This window comes from Leucopleurus acutus, assembly GCF_964270905.1.
Source record: "Leucopleurus acutus genome assembly, chromosome: 16".
NCBI lineage: Eukaryota > Metazoa > Chordata > Mammalia > Artiodactyla > Delphinidae > Leucopleurus > Leucopleurus acutus.
Genome location: NC_139158.1, coordinates 57,429,872 through 57,450,113, shown reverse-complemented (window position 1 = coordinate 57,450,113; position 20,242 = coordinate 57,429,872). Strand labels below are relative to the sequence as shown.

General features: G+C 42.7%; 1 protein-coding gene across 1 annotated transcript in view; it reads right to left on the bottom strand.

The window, feature by feature from the left end:
* Window positions 1-5,596: 5,596 nt before the first annotated feature.
* RNF24 (ring finger protein 24) overlaps window positions 5,597-20,242 on the bottom strand; it is a gene marked incomplete at its 3' end in the record, with an annotated part of 94,241 nt that continues 79,595 nt past the window's right edge. Inside the window, exons 4-6 of the mRNA XM_082858136.1 lie at window positions 19,293-19,334; window positions 6,712-6,791; window positions 5,597-5,735 (exon numbers count right to left, since the gene is read on the bottom strand). Of these exons, the coding sequence (XP_082714262.1) occupies window positions 5,597-5,735; window positions 6,712-6,791; window positions 19,293-19,334 (261 nt within the window). The remainder of the gene's footprint in view (window positions 5,736-6,711; window positions 6,792-19,292; window positions 19,335-20,242) is intronic.

Genomic DNA, 20,242 nt, shown 5'->3' with positions numbered 1-20,242 from the left:
CAAGTGTGCTGATGCTTGGTCTAAAAGTGGAATAAAACTGCATCTTGCAACAACAATTTAGGCTCTGAAGCTGAACTGGAATAATATTTACTGAACAAGCCCCTCTGTTTTCCTCATGTTCCCAATCAAATGGAAGCACATTCCATGGCACGTGGAAGCCTTCGTTAATCTACTAAAGGAATATGACCCAGCATTTTCCAGTTAACAACTGCAAATTTCACCAGAATTTAGACACTTTAATCTCCTTTACTCAAATTCCTAAATGCTAACGATGAAAAAGACAAGAGGTTCATCAAATGACAGAAGAGTGGAGTTTCACATACAATTCCTTTGCAAATTTCAGGTCAGGGGCCCAAGTTGCACTTTTAATCTAGGGAATCCCTGGGCTGCTGTTCTGTGTGGCAGGATACCAGGGAGGTGGGTGAGGAATGAGAGGCACAAGTCCATGCCCCTCCCTTCAAGGCTGCCTGGAGGAAGCAGCTTTAACCTGGATCTCCTGCAGGGGCAAGAATGAACTTAATTGTTTTTTAAAGAAAATGTTGGTGGGATAATTGCTGTTGTTGAAAAAATGTTGGGTGAGGAGAAATTCTATGGGAACGTTTTCTTTTTAGTGTGTTCATAAAGAGTGGGGAGGGAAAGGGAGTAGGTTCATGAACTTGAACGTTCGGCCATATCTGCTGTTAATGCTGAGGCAGCTGACCACCTATTTGCTTAGCAACATCTGAGACATCTGCCCCACAAAACAGAAGGATGTCTCAGCCTTCAGTTACTGCTGCTTCTCAAACTCCTGCCTCAAAAACATGGGCTTGCCTAAGAAACCATGACAGTTGTAACCAGACGTCACTGCTGGGCTCTTGGTCCTCACTTGAAACTGGATTGGGGGGCTGAGGTGCGGCTGCAGCCTGTCCAGGCTCCTGCAAAAGCTGCTGGACTGTGCTGTTGCTTTTGGCTGTGGAGCCTGCTCTTGAGTGCCCTGCAACAGACTCAGAAAGATAGGCTGGAAACTGGTTGTGCTGTCTTGTTATTTGGGCATCAGTGGTTAGGGTCAGGGAGGGATTGTAGTTTGATTGGGGTAGCAAACTAGAATTTCATCATGCTGCAATCAGTGGAAAATATGCCTTATTCAAAAGGAATGTGATTATAGAAATATCCCCCAATTCTGGGCTCACCTTTTACAGATATTCTGACTTCTGGGATGGTTCTTCCCACATGACTAGGAATGTTCCTTGAATATACTTGTCTGGTATTACACAGTAAAAAAGAAAAATTATACACATACACACAGTTGATTCTTGAACAATATAGGTTTGAACTGAGCAGGTCTACTTACACGTGGATTTTTTTCAATGAATACATTCTACATGATCCAAAGTTGGTTGAATCCTTGGATGCTGAACCGCGGATATAGAGGGCTGACTGTAAAGTGATGTGCAGGCTGTACAGGGGGTCAGCGCACCTAACCTATGTTGTTCAAGGGTCAACTGTGTGTGTGTGTCTGTGTGTATATATATATACACACACCCACACCCCATGCACATGTACATACATGTGTATGTACTTGTATATGCATAAATAATCTCTGGAAGAATCCACAAGGAACTAATAGTGGGTGCTCAAGGGGTGAGGAACTTGGCTTGCTTGGAGGTCAGGGATGCAAGGAAGACTTAACTGTTTATGATTTGTGAACCACTTGAAGGGATTACCTATTGAAAAAATTAAGGAATATTCAGCACTGAGCAACCATGTTGGGGAGCACCGTGGGCAAAGGTAAACGGGAGTGACTAAGGAAGATCAAGATGGGAAAGGGAAGGGAGCCAGGTGAACTGGGACCCAGGGGAGAGCCCCTACATCTCAGGAGGCTCTCTGCTGAGGTTGTTTCTACCGGGACAACAGAGGAGCCCCATGTGGCCAGCATGACGGTGTCACCTAGTAGCACCAGCCCCCATGACTCTAGGCCTGCCTGCTGGACTCCAGACATGGTGGCCAATTCCCCACAAGAGCTGGTGGGGACACCCTTCCTACAATCCCTGGGTGGGCGGATAAGGAAACAGGTTTTGGGAGGCTAACTTGCAGGAAGGCATGTGGCTAGTGAGTGGCAAGGGGGTGATTCAAATCAAGCTGAGCACCTTTTCTCTACAGAGCTCTGGGGATGCCTCCCTGTGTGCATTTCATAATTCCCAGAAAACCTCTCAGAAAAACAGTTACTACAGTCGTTCAGGGCAGCTTAGCAGAATGGGACCAGGCCATGAAGATGATAGGCTTTGGAGTGGGTAATGTGGAAAGGAACAGGGCATGAGGTCATTCGTTTGATGGATTTGAGGGGCTAGGCACTGGGGAAAGGATCTTTGTCAAGACTTGTCGAGAACAGTGTGTTTGGCAATGGTGTGAGGTCCCCTGTATCCCTCAGCCCAGACTTCCCCATGGTCCACCTGCTCCCATCTGGCCATTACTGTCTTGTCCTGTTCCTTGGCTAGGGCCTTAACTACTAGGGATAGGCCTAACCAAATCACTGTGGCAAAGAAAAGCCGCAGATGACAACTAGCATGTTAGGCCTACTCAACCAGGTATCAAGTCAGGCTGGTTTTGTTCCCTGTTCCTAAAGCCAGCTGAATTCAGCTGTACCCCTAGTAACAACTAGATAATGATTCACCCACCCATGGAGTCCAGTTGAGTCTGAGTTTTGCTCCAGTAACCCACAGCACGCAACACCCAATCTCTGAGTTGCTTAAGACACATTAAGATGAAGTTAAAAAATCACGTTACCTGCCAGTGACCCAAAAGCAGACCAGAGTCCTCACATGTCTACAGATTAACAAAAGGTCAACAACTCATGGAGATAGATTTGGACAGGGCAGCCTCACTGTGAGGTGTGAGCTTGATCAAAGAGTATTAAGGGATCCTTGTTCTTTAAAAATAAGTTTTTTTGAATGGAGATTTGACCTTGTCCTTCACATAAAACTGTGATTTTAATTAGAATTAAAGGAAGACATAAATTAAACCCTGGCCGTTCTCAGTTACAGCAGTGCAGCACTGGGACGTTCTGGAGGAGGACCCAGATGTGGGGAGCAAACACATTCACGTTGTGTTGCTAAGAGTAATAACTACTGCAGGTGACACTGGCCATGCTGCAATAGAAGGACACCAAGCCAAGAAAGGGAAGATGACTATAAGCAGAGCGAACACTCTTAACCACTCCAGTGTCAAGCCCCACCTTAGAAGAGCTGGGTTTTTAAAAGCCCTGCACATTCACAAGTGTTGAGGTCATGGTGTAAAGCAGACCCATGATGGTGCCTAGTGGGGAGCGCACAGCACTCTCAAGCTTTCCTCTAATGGATGGGCTTTGAATGTCTGGTCCAACTGGCCTTTAGCTGTGACACCGTGAGATGAATTAATTTGCCTCCCTACAAATAGAGGGACTTCGTGAGGCTGTCTCCTTGGTACTGACGCACTGAAAGGCTATAATCCTACAAAAGCTGTGCGATGAAATAATTTGCAGTATAGAACACAAGAATTCCTCCTTTGAAGGGAAAAGTTCTATTTCCTATTGGAACCCCATAACTAAGAGGTGACATTTGTCCCAAAGCCATTATGTGAAAATGGTGAGCGTTGGCTATTAATGAGGCTAGTCCAAAGTAAGCCTACTTCTGACATTGGTTACTGAAAACATTTCACTATAAACTGGGTGCTTTGCAGCATTCAACTCTATTGTGTTACAAAATAGAGAATGCAGAAACAGGGTGAAAGTAGGAGTGTACAAATAGTTCTTTTCATGGGTGCCAGACAGACTAAGGCTTTCATATAAAAATATTCCACACTTCCCTTGCCCTGTTTAAAGAAGCAGTCCAGTTAGCATACCATGAATAGGTCACACATAGGGTACAGCCAATTCCGACCAACTGGATTTGTAATTTCCCAAGCTGGATTCTGCCCAGCATTTTTCTAGGCTAATGGGAATTTTCCTCCTCATCTGATCCCAGCCACCTGAGCCAAGGACAGGTTCCCTCGCCCATTCTAAGACGGTAGAGGCTGGATTCCAAGAAAATTCCTGGAGATACGCCATGAACAGAGTAGCAAAGTTTCCTCCACTCTCCGTATCATGCAGGCTGTATTTCCAATGAGAAACTGCCCCCACTCATACTTGGGGGATGGGGCAGAGAGGCAAAGCTGTTGATGAGGAGTCCCACCCCTGTGATGGAAGGAGGTGGAGAGCAGGGCTGTGGAAGAGAGCTTTCTATCTGACCCAATGCTGTTTCACATAGCTAACTTATAAAATAGTCATGAATCCTGCTAGACTCTGAGTCATTTCTAGAAAAGTTGGAGAGAAAGAGTGAAAGAGCAGCATGTGTTTCTCCCCTATAAAGACACTTTCAGTTAGTTATCCAAGTCCAAATACTGAAGCACACACCAATGGTGAATAGCCTTGCAGGAGCTTCCTGAAACTATTCACAATTTCTAGCATTTCCCTGGCTTCAGAATTACATAGGGATCTTATTTGTGATACTTCAAATTGTTAAGTCAACGATGGGCATTTTCTTTTGAGTAGAAAGAGAGGGCAAGAGAGGGAAGAGAACAGAGAGAAGGATGGGGAGAAGCAAGGGGGTTAGCATCCTCCTCTCAGCTCAGCAGGGCCAAGGGGACTGGCTGTTATCAGTAAGATGCTCCTCTTTGGAGCCATGTGAGGGGCTTACAGCAGCTTCCTACTGAGGCAGTGGGCCAAGACCAGCAGGTACGCTGGAACCACACTGCATATGTGGGAATGTGGGCAGCACCCTGAGGCCCCCAGGTCATACAGGGACAGCATGGGCTCAGAGGCCCACCCCCTGCTGCTCCTGATGGCAGCTTGGCTGTGCCTCACTGGTGAGTAGGAGGGGAAATAAGAGGAAATGGCTTTTGACCAGACCTTTCCAAGCACATCTAATATTTCTAGCTTAGATGATTTGATAAGCAAGTGTTGTGAACTTGAGGCAGGACCTGTGGTGATGGGTACTGCTGCTTTTTTGTAACCAAAGCCTTGGGTTCTAAGATGGCCTTATCAAAGGGACATAACGTGAAAAGCCTTGTTGGCACTGCCTCCGGCACTGCAGCCGGTTGTGCTTGGGCTGAGGTAACCACTGTTTTTACTTGGCTGGGGCTGCTAGGAGGGTTTGCTGTTGCAAAGGCGTGCACGGTCTGCATAGAAGCTCATGTGTCCACAGGGTCGGGGTGGGGGTGGCTTTAAAGACCTGCCCTCAGTTCCCTTCTCTAACACTTGTGTTTATCGTCCCTTCTGCTTGATTAAGATTCACCTTGACATGGAGATAAGTGTCTGGGAGACAGAGTGCAATGGAGTTAGCAAGAGACCCTCATGAGGTTTCTTGAACCAAACCCGCAGGCTCATCTACTCCTCTTCTCTTGGCATGGGGTAGTGTCAGAGTACTTTGGTTGTCACAAGATCCAGAAGTCTCGGTTCCCAGCCTAGTTGGCCCAAGAGTTCTTCATTAGACAAAGGAAGCAGCAGCTGGTGCCCCAGGTAGAGCAGCCAACACAGAGACTGCTTGTGTTCCTCCTGGCTCCACGCAGACATTGGCTTCTGCAACAGTTTGATCCTTGTGATGAGCTATACAATGTTCTCTGCCCCAGGGAGGGGACCCTGTGGGGGTCCACGGTCCTGCTTACTATGCAACTGGGCCAGCTGCAGAACCGGCATGTTGCACAGTGGACATACTTTGCGAACCTCCAGCCACTTAATAAGGCACCTGCAGAACGAGACAGCACAAGAAGGAAGAGGTCAGTCCCATGCTCGTGGCACCCCCTGCCCATATGCCTCACATGTTGAACATATCTGTTGCTCAGAGGTGGGGACTGGAGTGAACAGCCAGGTCCCAAAGAGTTCTACCACTGGGTGGAGAATGCATTTCACCCTCTGGAGGAACCAGAGACTCCAGCTTTCCAAGAAGCTACAGTCAGTATGCTATACCCTCAGTCATCCATGACTTCTTAAAGAATGAAGTACATTGAGGAGGGTGGTGAGAAGGAGGAGAAATGAAGTTTTCTAATAGAAATATAAAACACATAAAATTGCAAGAAAAGGGGGAGTATTAAATATGTCTGTAGGAGGGGGGAGGAGATGGTCCCACACTACTATTTACATTCAGACTTATTTATTTTGATTTAAAATAACTATGTTTTTTTTTTTTTTTTTTTTGCAGTACACGGGCCTCTCACTGTTGTGGCCTCTCCCGTTGCGGAGCACAGGCTCCGGACGCACAGGCTCAGTGGCCATGGCTCATGGGCCCAGCCGCTCCGCGGCATGTGGAATCTTCCCGGACCGGGGCACGAACCCGTGTGCCCCGCACCGGCAGGCGGACTCTCAACCGCTGCGCCAACAGGGAAGCCCATAACTATGGTTTTGATTAAAATAAGTTTTTAGGAAAGGAAACTCTCATTGGAAAGTTCCAGTAAAACAGCTCTTTATAGCCTGGGCTCCAAGGAGGTGTGGGCTTGTCTGGCGCTCTGCCTGAAGTCCTGCCTTGGTATTCACGTTCCACCACCCTGATCCCTCCTAATGTCACACACACACACAAAACAGCCTGTAGGGCACTTTCAGCTTTCTGCATTATAAACCAGTCATGAAGCCATCAAGCTTGTCTGGCACTGCTCCAAGCCTACAAGTGAGTTGGTCAATGTGCCTCAAACTCAGGTCCTCTTAAATAATTCCACACCAATACTTACTTTCTGTGGAAGGCATGCTTACATGGACAAATCCCCAACTCATCTCGAGGCTTGAAGTCTTCTAGGCACACTGCACAGAGCTGAAAGACAGATTCACAGATGAGGCAAAGTATCTGCTAAGGACTCTCCCAGGCCCCCAAGGGTGGGGGGGCTGTAAAGTGCAGGCCCCCAAGGCCCAGCCATTTGAAGGGACTTCCAATGTCCCACAACTCTTTAAGTGAAAGAAACAGGCTCGAATCGGCAAGGTCTTCTGAAGAAGAATCTCCTGCTCTTCCTGTCACGTGTCTTCAAGATGGAGGGCAGATGGGAGAAGACAGAAAGCAAGAGGCAGGTTTCTTTACTTCAGTCCATCAGAAGAGTCTGACTTAGGTTTATTCGCACCAGATAGACTGAGCATAATGTAATTTTCTGTGCTGTGCCAAGAGGCTGACTTTCTGCAGGGAATGCTCTGCCTGCTCAGCAGCAGGGCCCCTGAAGGGACTGCTCACACCCTGGGGCAGGCCCTGGGGCTCTCCTTTCTCCAGTTTTCATAACTTGGAAACTATAAACCATGGCACAGCCTGCAGTAGTATGCTTCTTGTAGTTCCTGGGGCCCCTTACTTTGGCACTGTCCTTCTGTCAGTGTCTGTCTTTGTCTTATAAAAAGTTATTCAAGAGTCACTGAATTTAACCTTATGAAAATGTGCAGATGGGGCAGGATTGCTCTGACAGGTGGCTAGGCTCCACTGCTTGGAAGGAAGCCTTCTTCAAAGCCAGATGCTGGGTTCCAACCACTACTTCTTGGGCACTTACCAGTGCCCAGGGACACCAGGTATCATCCCATTTACTCACTTTACAAATGGGGAAACAGAAACTCAGAGCAGTAACCATGTTGTCTGAGGTGAGTGGCCAGGTCTGGCTGGGGACCCAGGTCTGTTACACTTTCGTCTGCCCAAAGCTTGAACTCCTCCCTGCTTGCTTCCCTGTTCATCTCCAGGGATCCTGGTTCAACCATCACCATTTCTTGTCCAGACTGCTGACCTGTCTCCCTGTCACCTGTTTCTTAACCTATAACAAGTAACCCAGTATTCTTAGGTCATGTGACAGGACACATGGCTCTTGGTGTCCTGTGGCCAGTGCTGTGGCTGTTGGTCTTCCAACACCCTTCTCCAGGGAGCTCTCAGGGCATTATGTATATAGCAGACAAGATCTTCACAGGAGGAGGAGCATGGATAACTTGTCTTATCAGATTTGGCATTACTGCTGAGACAGCAGGAGAGCAGGGAGGAAGGCAGGACAGATGGCTGGCCTTGGCTCGGACACCCAAGCTGTGTGACTTCTGCCATCATGATGCCTCTCAAGCTCTGTTGCTTCATCTGTAGAGTGAAGATATTACATACCCCCAACCCCCTGCCTGGGACTGTCATCAGCTCAGGTTGGGGGCAGGCCTGAGGAGGCAGTAAGGCAGTCTACCAATACCAGTTGTTTTTATTCACGTTTAAATTTAGTGATGGGAGTACTATTTTCAAGCCCAGTTTTGTTTTCTGGAGGAAGGTTAAGAACAAGCTGTGGGTAAAGATGAGAAACTAGCGGTTCCAACTTTGGGATGATCTTTTTTGGGCTTCTGCTTCCCATCTGTAAAGGGGAAATGATGTTCCCACCTCCTACATTGTGTGAAAAGGTCCTCTGGCCTTAACCCAGCTTCCCTCCCAGCATAGCCTTCTGAAAGAGGGTGAGGACTGCTGGCTCTGCCCTGTAGATATTCAGTGCTGACCCTACCAAAGGGCAAGACGTTGCTTTGGTTATTTTTCCAGAATCCAAAATTAGATTTGTAGCCTTTTCAAATGGAGTTACTATTAATGGCTATTACGTTCTTCTTAAAAAATTCTAAAACCATAGTCACCTGAAAAAAAAAACAAAATAAATTCTGATGTGTTAAGCACTAAAGTTGACCAAAAGCCAAGGTCAATCATGAAGAGAAAAGCCTTAGATCTGACTTCTTAGAAGTTCCCTCAAGGGTCAAACTAATTTTACAAATTTACAGATCATATTTTGCAAATAAGCTTTACTTTCCAGTGTTTCAACAAGATTGTTTCTCTCATTCCTTTTTAAAAATGGAGATATATAATTCACACATCATAATATTCACCCCTGTAAAGTGTACAATTCAGCAGTTTTTCATATATTCACAGAGTTGTGCAACCATCGTACTATCTAATTCCAGAACATTTTTATTATCTGCTTCCAAAAGCCCATGTCCATAAGCAGTCACCCCCCATTCCACCTTCTCCCCTGGCAACCACTAATCAACTTCCTTTCCTGATGGATTTGTTTATTCTGGTCATTTCAAAATGGAATGGAATCATGTAATGGTATCATACAACATGTGGTCTTCTGTGCCTGTCTCCTTTCACTTAGAAAGATACCTTCAAAGTTCATTCATGCTGTAGCATGAATCAATACTTCATTTTTGTGGCAAAATAGTATTCCGTTATATGAATATACCACATTTATCCATTCATCTGTTGATGGCTACTTGGGTTGTTTATACCTTTTGGCTGTTGTGAATAATCTTGCTCTAAACATTGGTGCACAAGTATCTGTTAAGAGTTTTCATTTCTCTTGGGTATATATCTAGGAGTAGAATTGCTGGGTCATATGGTAGCTCTATGTTTAACTTTTTGAGGAACTACTAAACTGTTTTCCAAAGTGGCCAAACCATTTCACATTCTCACCAGCAGTGTATGAGGGCTCCAATTTCTCCATATCTTCAGGTTATTATTATTGTCTGTCTCTTTGATTATATCCATCCTAGATGGTATGAAGTGACATCTCATTGGGGGTTTGATTTGCATTTCCTAATGACTAACAATGTGCTTACTGGCCACTTGTGTACCTTCTTTGGAGAAACGTCTTTTCAAATTCTTTGCCCGTTTTTTAGTTGGGTAATTTTTCTTTTTGTTACTGAGTTGTGAGACTTCTTTATATATACTAGACACAAATCCCTTATCAGATAGCCAACTGATTTTGACAAAGGTGCAAAAGCATTTCAATGGCAGAAGGACAGCCTTTGCAACAAATGGTGTTGGAGCAATGGGACACCCATAGACACCAAGCAACCAAAATTGATAAACTGGAGTTCATCAAATTTAAAAACTTTTGCTCTGCAAAAGATCCTGTTAGGATAAAAAGACTGGGACAAAGTATTTGCAGATCTTTTTATTTTGTAGGCTTTTTATTATTGAGTTGTAAGAGTTCTTTATGTATTCTGGATACCAAACTCTTACCAGATATAAGATTTGCAAATATTTTCTCCCTGTGGTTTGTCTCTTTACTTTCTTTTTTTTCAATGTCTTTTTTTTTTTCTTTCTTTTTGCTGTATGCGGGCCTCTCACTGTTGTGGCCTCTCCCATTGCGGAGCACAGGCTCCGGACGCGCAAGCTCAGTGGCCATGGCTCACGGGTCCAGCCGCTCCGCGGCATGTGGGATCTTCCCGGACCGGGGCACGAACCCACGTCCCCTGCATCGGCAGGTGGACTCTCAACCACTGCGCCACCAGGGAAGCCCTTTGATTCATTTTTGAGTTCCTTTGTGTATGGTGTGAAGCAGGGCTCCAATTTCATTCTTTAAGTGGTTATCTAGTTATCCCAGAACCATTTGTTGAATAGATTACTCTTTTCCTATTGGATGTCTTGGCACCCTTGTTGAAAATCAATTGACCATAAGTGTATGGGTTTATTTCTGAACTCTCATTTCTATTCCATTGATCTGTATGTCTGTCCATCTGCCAGTATCACACTGTCTTAAATACTGTAGCTTGGCAGTAAGTTCTGATATTGGGAGGTGTGAATCCTCCAATCCTCTCCTGTTTTTAAGACTGTGTTTGGCCATTCAGGGCCTCCTGCATTTCCATGTGAATTTTAAATTCTGCTTGTTAATTTCTACAAAAAAAAGAAAGGGCAGCTGTGATTTTGACAGGAGTTGTGTTGATTTTGTAAATATTTTGGGGGAATACTGCTATATTAACAATAGTAAGTCTTCCAAACCATGAACAAAGGATGTCTTTCCATTCATTTAGGTCTTCTATAATATCTTTCAATGATGTTTTATAATTTTTCAGTGTACAAGTCTGAGCTTCTTTTGTTAAATTTATGCCTAGGAATATTGTTCTTTTTGATGCTATTGTAATTGGAATTGCTTTCTTAATTTCATTTTCAGATTGTTCATTGCCACTGCATAGAAATACAGCTGATTTTATTTATTTATTTAATTTACTTTATTTTATTTTTGGCTGCATTGGGTCTCAGTTGCGGCACATGGGATGTTCGTTGAGGTATGTGGGATCTTTCTTTGCAGCGCATGGGCTTCTCTCTAGCTGTGGCCTGTGGGTTTTCTCTTCTCTAGTTGTGACATGCAGGCTCCAGGGCTCGTGGGCTCTGTAGTTTGCTGCGTGCAGGCTCTCTAGTTGAGGCGTGTGAGCTCAGTTGTTGTGGTGCATGGGCTTAGTTACCCTGTGGCATGTGGGATCTTAGTTCCCTGACCAGGGATTGAACCTGCGTCCCCTGCATTGGAAGGCAGATTCTTTACCACTGGACCAGCAGGCAAGTCCCTACAGCTGATGTTTGTATATTGATCTTTATCCTGGAAATTTATTGAACTCATTTATCTTGTGATTTTTGGTGGATTCTTTAGGGGTTTCTGTGTTTACAAAATCATATCTGCAAATATAGCTTTACTTCTTTCTTTCAAATCTGGATGCCTTTGATTACTTTTTCTTGCCTAACTGCTCTGCCTAGACTCCTCCAGTACAATGTTGAATAAAAGTGATAAGAGTAGGCATCCTTGTCTTGTTTCCCCTTAAGAGGAAAAGCTTTCAGTCTTTCATTAAGTATGATGTTAGTTGTGGGGTCTTTTTGTTTGTTTTTTAAAATTTTTATTTATTTATTGGTTGCTTTGGGTCTTCGTTGCTGCGCGTGGGCTTTCTCTAGTTGCAGTGAGCGGGGGCTACTCTTCATTGCGGTGTGCGGGCTTCTCACTGTTGTGGATTTTCTTGTTGCGGAGCACAGGCTCTAGGCATGCAGACCTCAGTAGTTGTGGCATGTGGGCTCAGTAGTCGTGGCTTGGGGGCTTTAGAGTGCAGGCTCAGTAGTTGTGGCGCACGGGCTTAGTTGCTCCATGGCATGTGGGATCTTCCCAGACCAGGGCTTGAACCCGTGTCCCCTGCATTGGCAGGCGGATTCTTAACCACTACACCACCAGGGAAGCCCAGTTGTGGGTTTTTCATAGAAATCTTTATCAAGTTGCAGAAGTTCCCTTCTGCTTCTAGTTTATTGAGTATTATCATAAAAGAATGTTGAATTTTGTCAAATGCTTTTTCTACATCTATTGAGCTGCTCATGTGTTCTCCCTACCCCTTTATTCTGTCAATAGGGGGTATTACATTGACTCATTTTCCTTTGTTGAACCAACCTTGTATTCCCGGGATAAATTCCATTTAGTTATGATATATAATCCTTTTTATATGCTGCTGAATTTGGTTTGCTAGTATTTTGTTGAGAATTTTTACAACTATATTCATAAGGAATATTGGTTTGGAGTTTTCTTTTTTTATGATGTCATTGACTGGTCTTGATATTAGGGCAATACTGGCCTCACAGAATGAGGATAGGAAACATTCCCATCACTCTTCATTTTTTGAAGTCAAAGAATAGATCCTTTGCAGCCAGTTAAGCCGACTGTGCTCTTTTCCCCATGGGGGCCTGGTGCACAATGGCTGCAAACAGCAGCCTCCTCGGTAGTGTATGCGGCCTGTTGCCTGTATGGGTTGCCCTAAGGGACCTTGGAGACAGCCCTTTCCAGTGGACATTAATGACTGGCATGCTGTCCCCAATCTAGGCTCCAGACAGGTATGCATGGTGCCTTTGGAAAGCCCCAGGGCACAGTGGCCAGGGTCCACATTGCCAGGTCATAATGTCCATCCGCACCAAGCTGCAGAACAAGGAGCATTTGATTGAGGCCCTCCGCAGGGGCAAGTTCAAGTTCCCTGGCCACCAGAAGATCCACATCTCCAAGAAGTGGGGATTTACTAAGTTTAATGCAGATGAATTTGAAAACATGGTGGCAGAAAAGCGGCTCATCCCAGATGGCTGTGGGGTCAAGTACATCCCTAATCGTGGCCCCCTGGACAAATGGCGGGCCCTGCACTCATGAGAGCCTTGGTGCTGCCCCCTCCCTACCCATGCCCACCAATAAACCCTACTTTCTTGTCAAAAAAAAAAAAGAAAAAAAAGAATAGATCCTATCAGCCCTGTCAGAAACAGGGCTAGGACATACATTTACTGATTGGTCAGTCTGTAGATACTTGAGTTTATTTGTTTTACATGCTATTGATGGCATCTGCAGAGAACAAAAGGAAGCCGGGTCACGGCATTTCAAAGTAATTTTTTGCAGCTTGAGGAACAGAAGCTTCAAGTTTGTGGGTGCAGTAGGGGCATCATAATGTGAAGGCTCCAGACTCAGAAAGATAGGGTCACCTTCTTTCTCCACACTCAGAAGCTAGAGGACATGCCCATTTTCCTCAACTTTCTTAAACCTCAATTTTTACAAAAGCAAAATAAGGAATAATACTTACATCACCTAAATTTTTTAAAGTGTCAGTTCCCTTGCTCTTAAGATAAATTATATGAAGAAACAGACATCTTGGTAATTTTGCCACCTTGTATACATGATTCCATTTTCTTTACACTGAGATTATACCCATAAATAAAACAAATTTCAAGGGAAAAATGGCTTTTAGTGACCATAGCATATATACTGGAAAGAAGCCTAATTTTCTAGTATTCACAGAGTGCATGATCCCTAAAATGACCAAGAAGGAAGGATTTGACAATTTTCAAGAGGTTGACACAGTCTATAAATTTACCTCAAAATGCAAGCTAGGGAGTGGAGAGTCATGTGGGGAAGACAACGTCACACAATGAAAATGACCCACAGCCCAGGGAATTTAGCCAAAATGATTTTCTTTTAAATATACAATCATTCTTTGATGGTGGTAGTGAACACTAATATACCTTTCCATGAATAGTTACGAGGATAATCATATCTTTTGCAAAGGCAGCATTCCCAGTTCAGACGTGTCATTTAAGGTTGGAATCTTTAAAAGCTATGAAAGCACTCTAAACATGGCTGTGCTGCTCAGGAAAGATCTGACTTTCTTGTTCCAAACTGAAGTGCAGTGGGACGTCCGTTCCATGGCCCTCATGTGTTAGTGTGCTCAGCCCTTTACTGTCCTTGCCTCACTGGCTTATGACTTTCTTTCCTGTGGGATCAGTGCTCCTTGAGGGCAGGGAGGGACTATACTTTGCCCACTCAATCTCTAGGGTCCTGTATACTGTCAGCTCCCTATACATGCTTTGGGGTTTTTTTTAAACTATTTTTGTAAAACAATTTTTACAATTTAAACTGAGGGACGAAACTCAGTTGGGCTCTAAGTATTCATATTATAATTTTAAAATTAATTTGAGTAATGTGATTTATAAGAAGATCGATCAGTAATCCTAGAAAGACTGAGAGGGTTTATACCTCCTCCTACATAAGAAAGGGATGTGGCAAAACTTGTACCACCAGACCCCCTCCTCACTGGACCAAAGGGAAGGGAATGAGCTTGTGGGGAGGTGAGGAGAAGGAAAAGATGTTCCTAACTTCATTTTACACAGGGGGGCAACTCCAATGGGGTTACCTTCCTACAGTCTCTTCTTGTGGAAAGTAGGGTAGAACAGGGCCATAGCATGTCTGCCACATGACTCCTCTGCCTGATCCAGGAAAACTGACCTAAAGATGACTGTTCCTTGTCCTTGTGCAGCTAGGATCCCACCTTCTGCTGAGATGCAGGAGGGAGCAGGTTCTCCTTCCCTTTCTGTATGTATAGGCAATATCACCCTGACAGAAGTGGGGATGGAACCAAACATGTTCAAATTTAGAAGCTATATGGATGGCTGTATCACTGTACTGTACTGTAGATGTGGGCTCAGGGTTCTGATTGGCCCACATGGCCACAGCAGGTGGATGAGGCCTTCTCTGGGAGAGTGGCAGGATAGAAAGAATACAGTACAGAAAAAATATTTGAAGAAATAATGGCTGAAAACTTCCAAAGCTTGGTGAAAGACAAACCTACATATTTATGAAGCCAAAGAAATCCATGCTGAGACATATCATAATCAAATTGCTGAAAACTAAAGACATAGAAAAAAATCTTGAAAGCAGCCAGAGAAAAATGACACATTATGGATAGGAGATTGATGATTCGAATGACTATGAATTTCTCATCAGAAACCATGGAGGTCAGAAGGAAGTGGCACAACATTTTAAAAACGCTGAAGGAAAAGAAATAACCTAGGAATAAAGGTGAAATAGGGGCTTCCCTGGTGGTGCAGTGGTTGAGAGTCCGCCTGCCGATGCAGGGGACATGGGTTCGTGCCCCGGTCTGGGAGGATCCCACATGCCGCGGAGCGGCTGGGCCAGTGAGCCATGGCCGCCGAGCCTGCGCGTCCGGAGCCTGTGCTCCGCAATGGGAGAGGCCACAACAGTGAGAGAGGCCCGCGTATCGTTAAAAAAAAAAAAAAAAAAAAAAAAAAAAGGTGGAATAAAGACATTCTCAGATGAAGGCAAACTAATAGAATTCATAGCCAGCAGATCTGCTCTCAAAGAATTGCTAAAGGAGGTTCATCACATAGAAGGAAAGTGACATAAGAAGGAAACTTGGAAAACTGGGAATTAAGAGCAACAGAAATGGTAAATATTTGGATAAATATAACAAACTATTCGTCCCCTCCTGAATTCTTTAAAATATATCTGATGGTTAAAAGTAAAAAATGTAACACTGTCTGATGCCATTTTCAATGTATATAGGTGTAATATGACACTTACTGTATAAAGGAGTAAAAGTAAAGGGATCTATACGGTGATAAGGTTTCTACATTGCAAATGAAGTGCTAAAAAATTGATTCTAGGTATTTATTTTGTAATCCCTAAGTAACCACTAGAAAATTATACAAAAAGATAAAATCACAATAGATAAAATACTAAAAATGTTCAAATAACCCAAAAGAAGGTAGGAGGAGACAAAGGAATAAGAAAGAGGGGCAAAAGCGGAAGATAAATAGTAAAAGAGTAGACCTAATTTCAAACACATCAATAATTGCATTGAACATAAATGGTCTAAACACATCAATTAAAAGACAGGTTGGCAGGGTGGATTAAAAAACATGACCTAACTATATGCTGTCTATAAAAACACTTCAAATATAAAGACATAATGTGTTTACAGATTAGAAAACTCAACATGGTAAAGATACCAAATTTCCCCCTGATTTATATATTTAATGCAATACTAATCAAGATCCCAGCAGGATTTTTGTTGTTGTTGTTTGTGTGTGTACAGATAGACAAGCTGCTGTTACAATTTACATGGAAGAGCAAAGGAACCAGACTAGCTAAAACAGTTTTGGAAAAGAAGAATAAAGTTGGAGGAATCATATTACCTGATTTTAAGACTTGCTATAAAAATACAGTAATCAAGACTGTGGTATTGGTGAAGGGACATAGGCACAGAAATCAATGGAACAGAATAGAGAATCCAGAAATAGACCCACAAAAATATGGCCATTTGATTTTTGATAAAGGTGCAAAAGAAATTAAGTGGAGAAAGCAACCATTCACCATAACCAGAGCTGGGGACACTGTGGTGAACAAATCAAAGACTAAATGCAAATGACAAGCAGATCACAGACTAATGTCAAGGCTCTCAGGCTTTTCTTAAAAAAAACCCATATCTGGCAATAGTTGGCAATAGCCTACATTTCCCTATGGTAACAATTAGCTAGAGCTGAGTGCTGACAACTTCTTTAACACAGGACCTTGCATGCCCCAGTGTGTCACAGCTTCCATGGCACTTTTCTGTTTCTCTTGATACCAAGACTCCATTAGATGCAATTTATTTATTTATGTTTGTTCTGTTTTTTTATAACTTTTGGCCACACCGCACAGCATGTGGGATCATCCACAGATTCAAACAACCACAGACCGTGTAATACTGTAGTATTCACTATTGAAAAAAATCTGCGTATAAGTGGACCCGTGCAGTTCAAACCCATGTTGTTCAAGGGTCAACTGTACTTTTTTTGTTTTTCTGTACGTGGGCCTCTCACTGTTGTGGCCTCTCCCGTTGCGGAGCACAGGCTCCGGACGCGCAGGCTCAGCGGCCATGGCTCACGGGCCCAGCCGCTCCGTGGCATGTGGGATCTTCCCGGACCTGGGCATGAACCCGTGTCCCCTGCATCGGCAGGCGGACTCTCAACCACTGCGCCACCAGGGAAGCCCTCAACCGTACTTTTTAGATTTTTTTTGCCACGTGGCTTGTGAGATCTTAGTTCCCTGATCAGGGATTGAACCTGGGCCCTTGGCAGTGACAGCACGGAGTCCTAACCACTGGACCTCCAGGGAATTCCTCAACTGTATTTTTAAAATAATATATTAACTTACTTTCCTTCTTTAAAATTAAGAACATTATATATGAAATTAATATCCCTTTTGACCAACTTCCCCTAATATTTTCCCTCTTCTCTCCTCCTCTGTGTGATCATTATGCATCCTTTTCAAACACTAAGCAGTATGCATATAAATCCATGAAAAATGTGTTTATCTTAGTTTACATACATGATATAAACATTTATATCATTTTGCAACTTGCTTTTTCAAGATTCCGTTAGAGATCTATCTAGGTTGACGTGTTTATAGATGGAGCTTGTTCCTTAATTTTGCCTGCTGTATAGTACCTCACTGTATGAATCACTGTATCAGGTTTCCTTCTTTTCCTCCCTCCCTCCCTCTCTTGATGGATAATCTTCCAGTGTATCATGTTTTATTTATTTGTCACACTACTGATGGACATTTAGCTTGTCTCTGATTTTCCACTATTATAATTATTCACTAATAACGTTATTCATATTGAAATTATGTGTGCTTACACAGGAACAAGCTATGTATCATTGTATAATTAGGCCACAGGAATGCACACACACAAAGAAGTTTGACAAAATAGTTTCAACACAAAGAAGTGCATCAAAAAAGGACCAAACTGCGAAAAGTACATGACTGGCCTCTGGAAACAAGTTGTAGAGCAAGGTTAGGTTTTCTTGGGCACAGTGAAACTGGAATTAGTGGGTGCGGTTGGGATACTAACTCTGATGAGTAATGATGTAACACAATTCACTTATTCAGGATAAAGATTCTAAACTAATGGGTCAAACCAATAAGGAAGACTTCTATTCCTGACAAACATGGTTATTCAGTATTGTTAATGTATGTCAGAATTAGATCTTTTCATTTATGGTCATCAAAAAGACTCCAAACAGAAGAGGATCACTTTCTGTTACTGTTTTAGGAAAAATTTAAAAATCAAACAGTATTTGATGCTTGAGTTTAATCCAAGGTTAGTTCTGAAATGCTGTACCATATCAACTCTTTGATAAAAAACATGCAGAAAGAGCAAAGGAGGGACTTCCCTTGGTGGCACAGTGGTTAAGACTCTGAGCTGCCAATGCAGGGGGCCTGGGTTTGATCCCTGGTCAGGGAACTAGATCTCACATGCATGCCACAACTAAGGAGCCCACCTGCCGCAACTAAGACCCAGTGCAACCAAATAAATAAATATTTTAAAAAAAGAGCAAAGGAGCAGTAGATAATTTCAAAGTGTTCAACAATAATATAAATCATTATTTTTTTTACTATTATTCAAATAATTTCACAACTTAACTCTCTTTGAAGAGACTGGTAATGTAGCTTCACCACAGTTATGCTATATAAAACATAGATATGACAGTGTGTAGCTTTTCGAGTCCTTGCTTTAAACACCAATTAAAAAACTCAGAAAGGGTGGAAGAGAAAGGGCCCTAAAATTAAAAATAAAAACTCTGAGCATTTGAAATCAGTGGCAAGACAAGGAATAAAATAAACAAGAATTACTATAGACTACGTGTCTTAAGGTGCATAGCAGGATACACACACACATCTGTATATAGCTTAGAAAGCATAACAATATAGTGAACACCCCAACCACACAACCTCATTACTAGACAAGTCCAAGAGTTCATATCTCTCCCTATAGCTCTTCCCTATTCCATCCCTCTGTCTCACCTCCCCAAGCCCCCACCTTCATGAAGTAATCACTGCCTTGTTTGTGCCATTGGTAAGAAAGGACTTCTGGGAACATTTTCAAGAGTGAAATTAGTGCAAATTCATCTTGAGTAGAAAAACTTGTTTATATCTATCTCCTACTCGTATAGCATGGACAGCAAGCAGCATCCCTGCTGCTATGAAATCTTACACTGACACCATTCCTATTAAAAATGAGTTATTTTACACTCTTATAAGTCTTCACAAAATTGATTTTTATGTGACCTCACCCTCAAATATTCTATTAAGCTGATCAAAATAAGCCCAATTTTTTTCAGTGTGTGAAAATATAGATGTTTAAGCATACCACAGCATACCACTTCTGTTAGCATATACTCAAGAGCAGATTAAAATACTTATAGGCAACTTACCTCATGTAAATTCAGTTCTTTTACTTTTTCTTTTAATATAACCTGTAAGACAAAAAAAAAGTATGCTTTTATGCCCATTTAAATCTGTAATTTAAAAGATTTCTCATTGTTCTTACAAATATTTTTCTTTTCTGTATATAGCTCATTTCACCTCATATTCAGTATTAGAGAGAATCTCTTACAGTTTGAGATAGAACATTTTAGCAACATTCTTTTAACTTGAGCAAGGTGTAGTATTCTCCTGAAAAGCAATTTTAAAATCTCTTTGAGAATAGATTAAATTTTGGGAGAAGAAATTAACACATGCCTATCTGGAGTATGTGCTAATATGGGGGGAAAGTAAATGAGATTGCTTGCCTCATGATTTGGTAAAACACAGTATTGACTCATGGGACAGACTGGTAATTTATAAAAGACTGAAAAGTAAGGTCAATCTTAATTTTGGAAGCTTTGCTTATTATTATACATCAGTATCCTCAGAAAACTTTAGCTCTATCCAGAATTATGTAAATAGGTTTAAAACTCATCCAGGTGCTGTCCCTAACCTGACTTTGTGGTGACTGGATATCAGTTAAAAATAATGCAAAATGACAAGAGGGCAGATGACTATTTAAAAAGAACATCTCTAAACAAATAGGACCTAATCAAGCTTGAAAGCTTCTGCACAGCAAAGGAAACCATAAACAAAATGAAAAGACAACTTAAGGACTGGGAGAAAATATCTGCAAATGATGCCACTGACAAGGGCTTAATTTCCAAAATATACAAACACCTCATACAACTCATTAACAAAAAACAAACAACCCAATTGAAAAATGGGCAGCAGACCTAAATAGACAGTTCTCCAAAGAAGACATACAGATGGACAACAGGCACATGAAAAGATGCTCAACATCACTAATTATCAGAGAAATGAAAATCAAAACTACAATGAGGTATCACCTCCCACC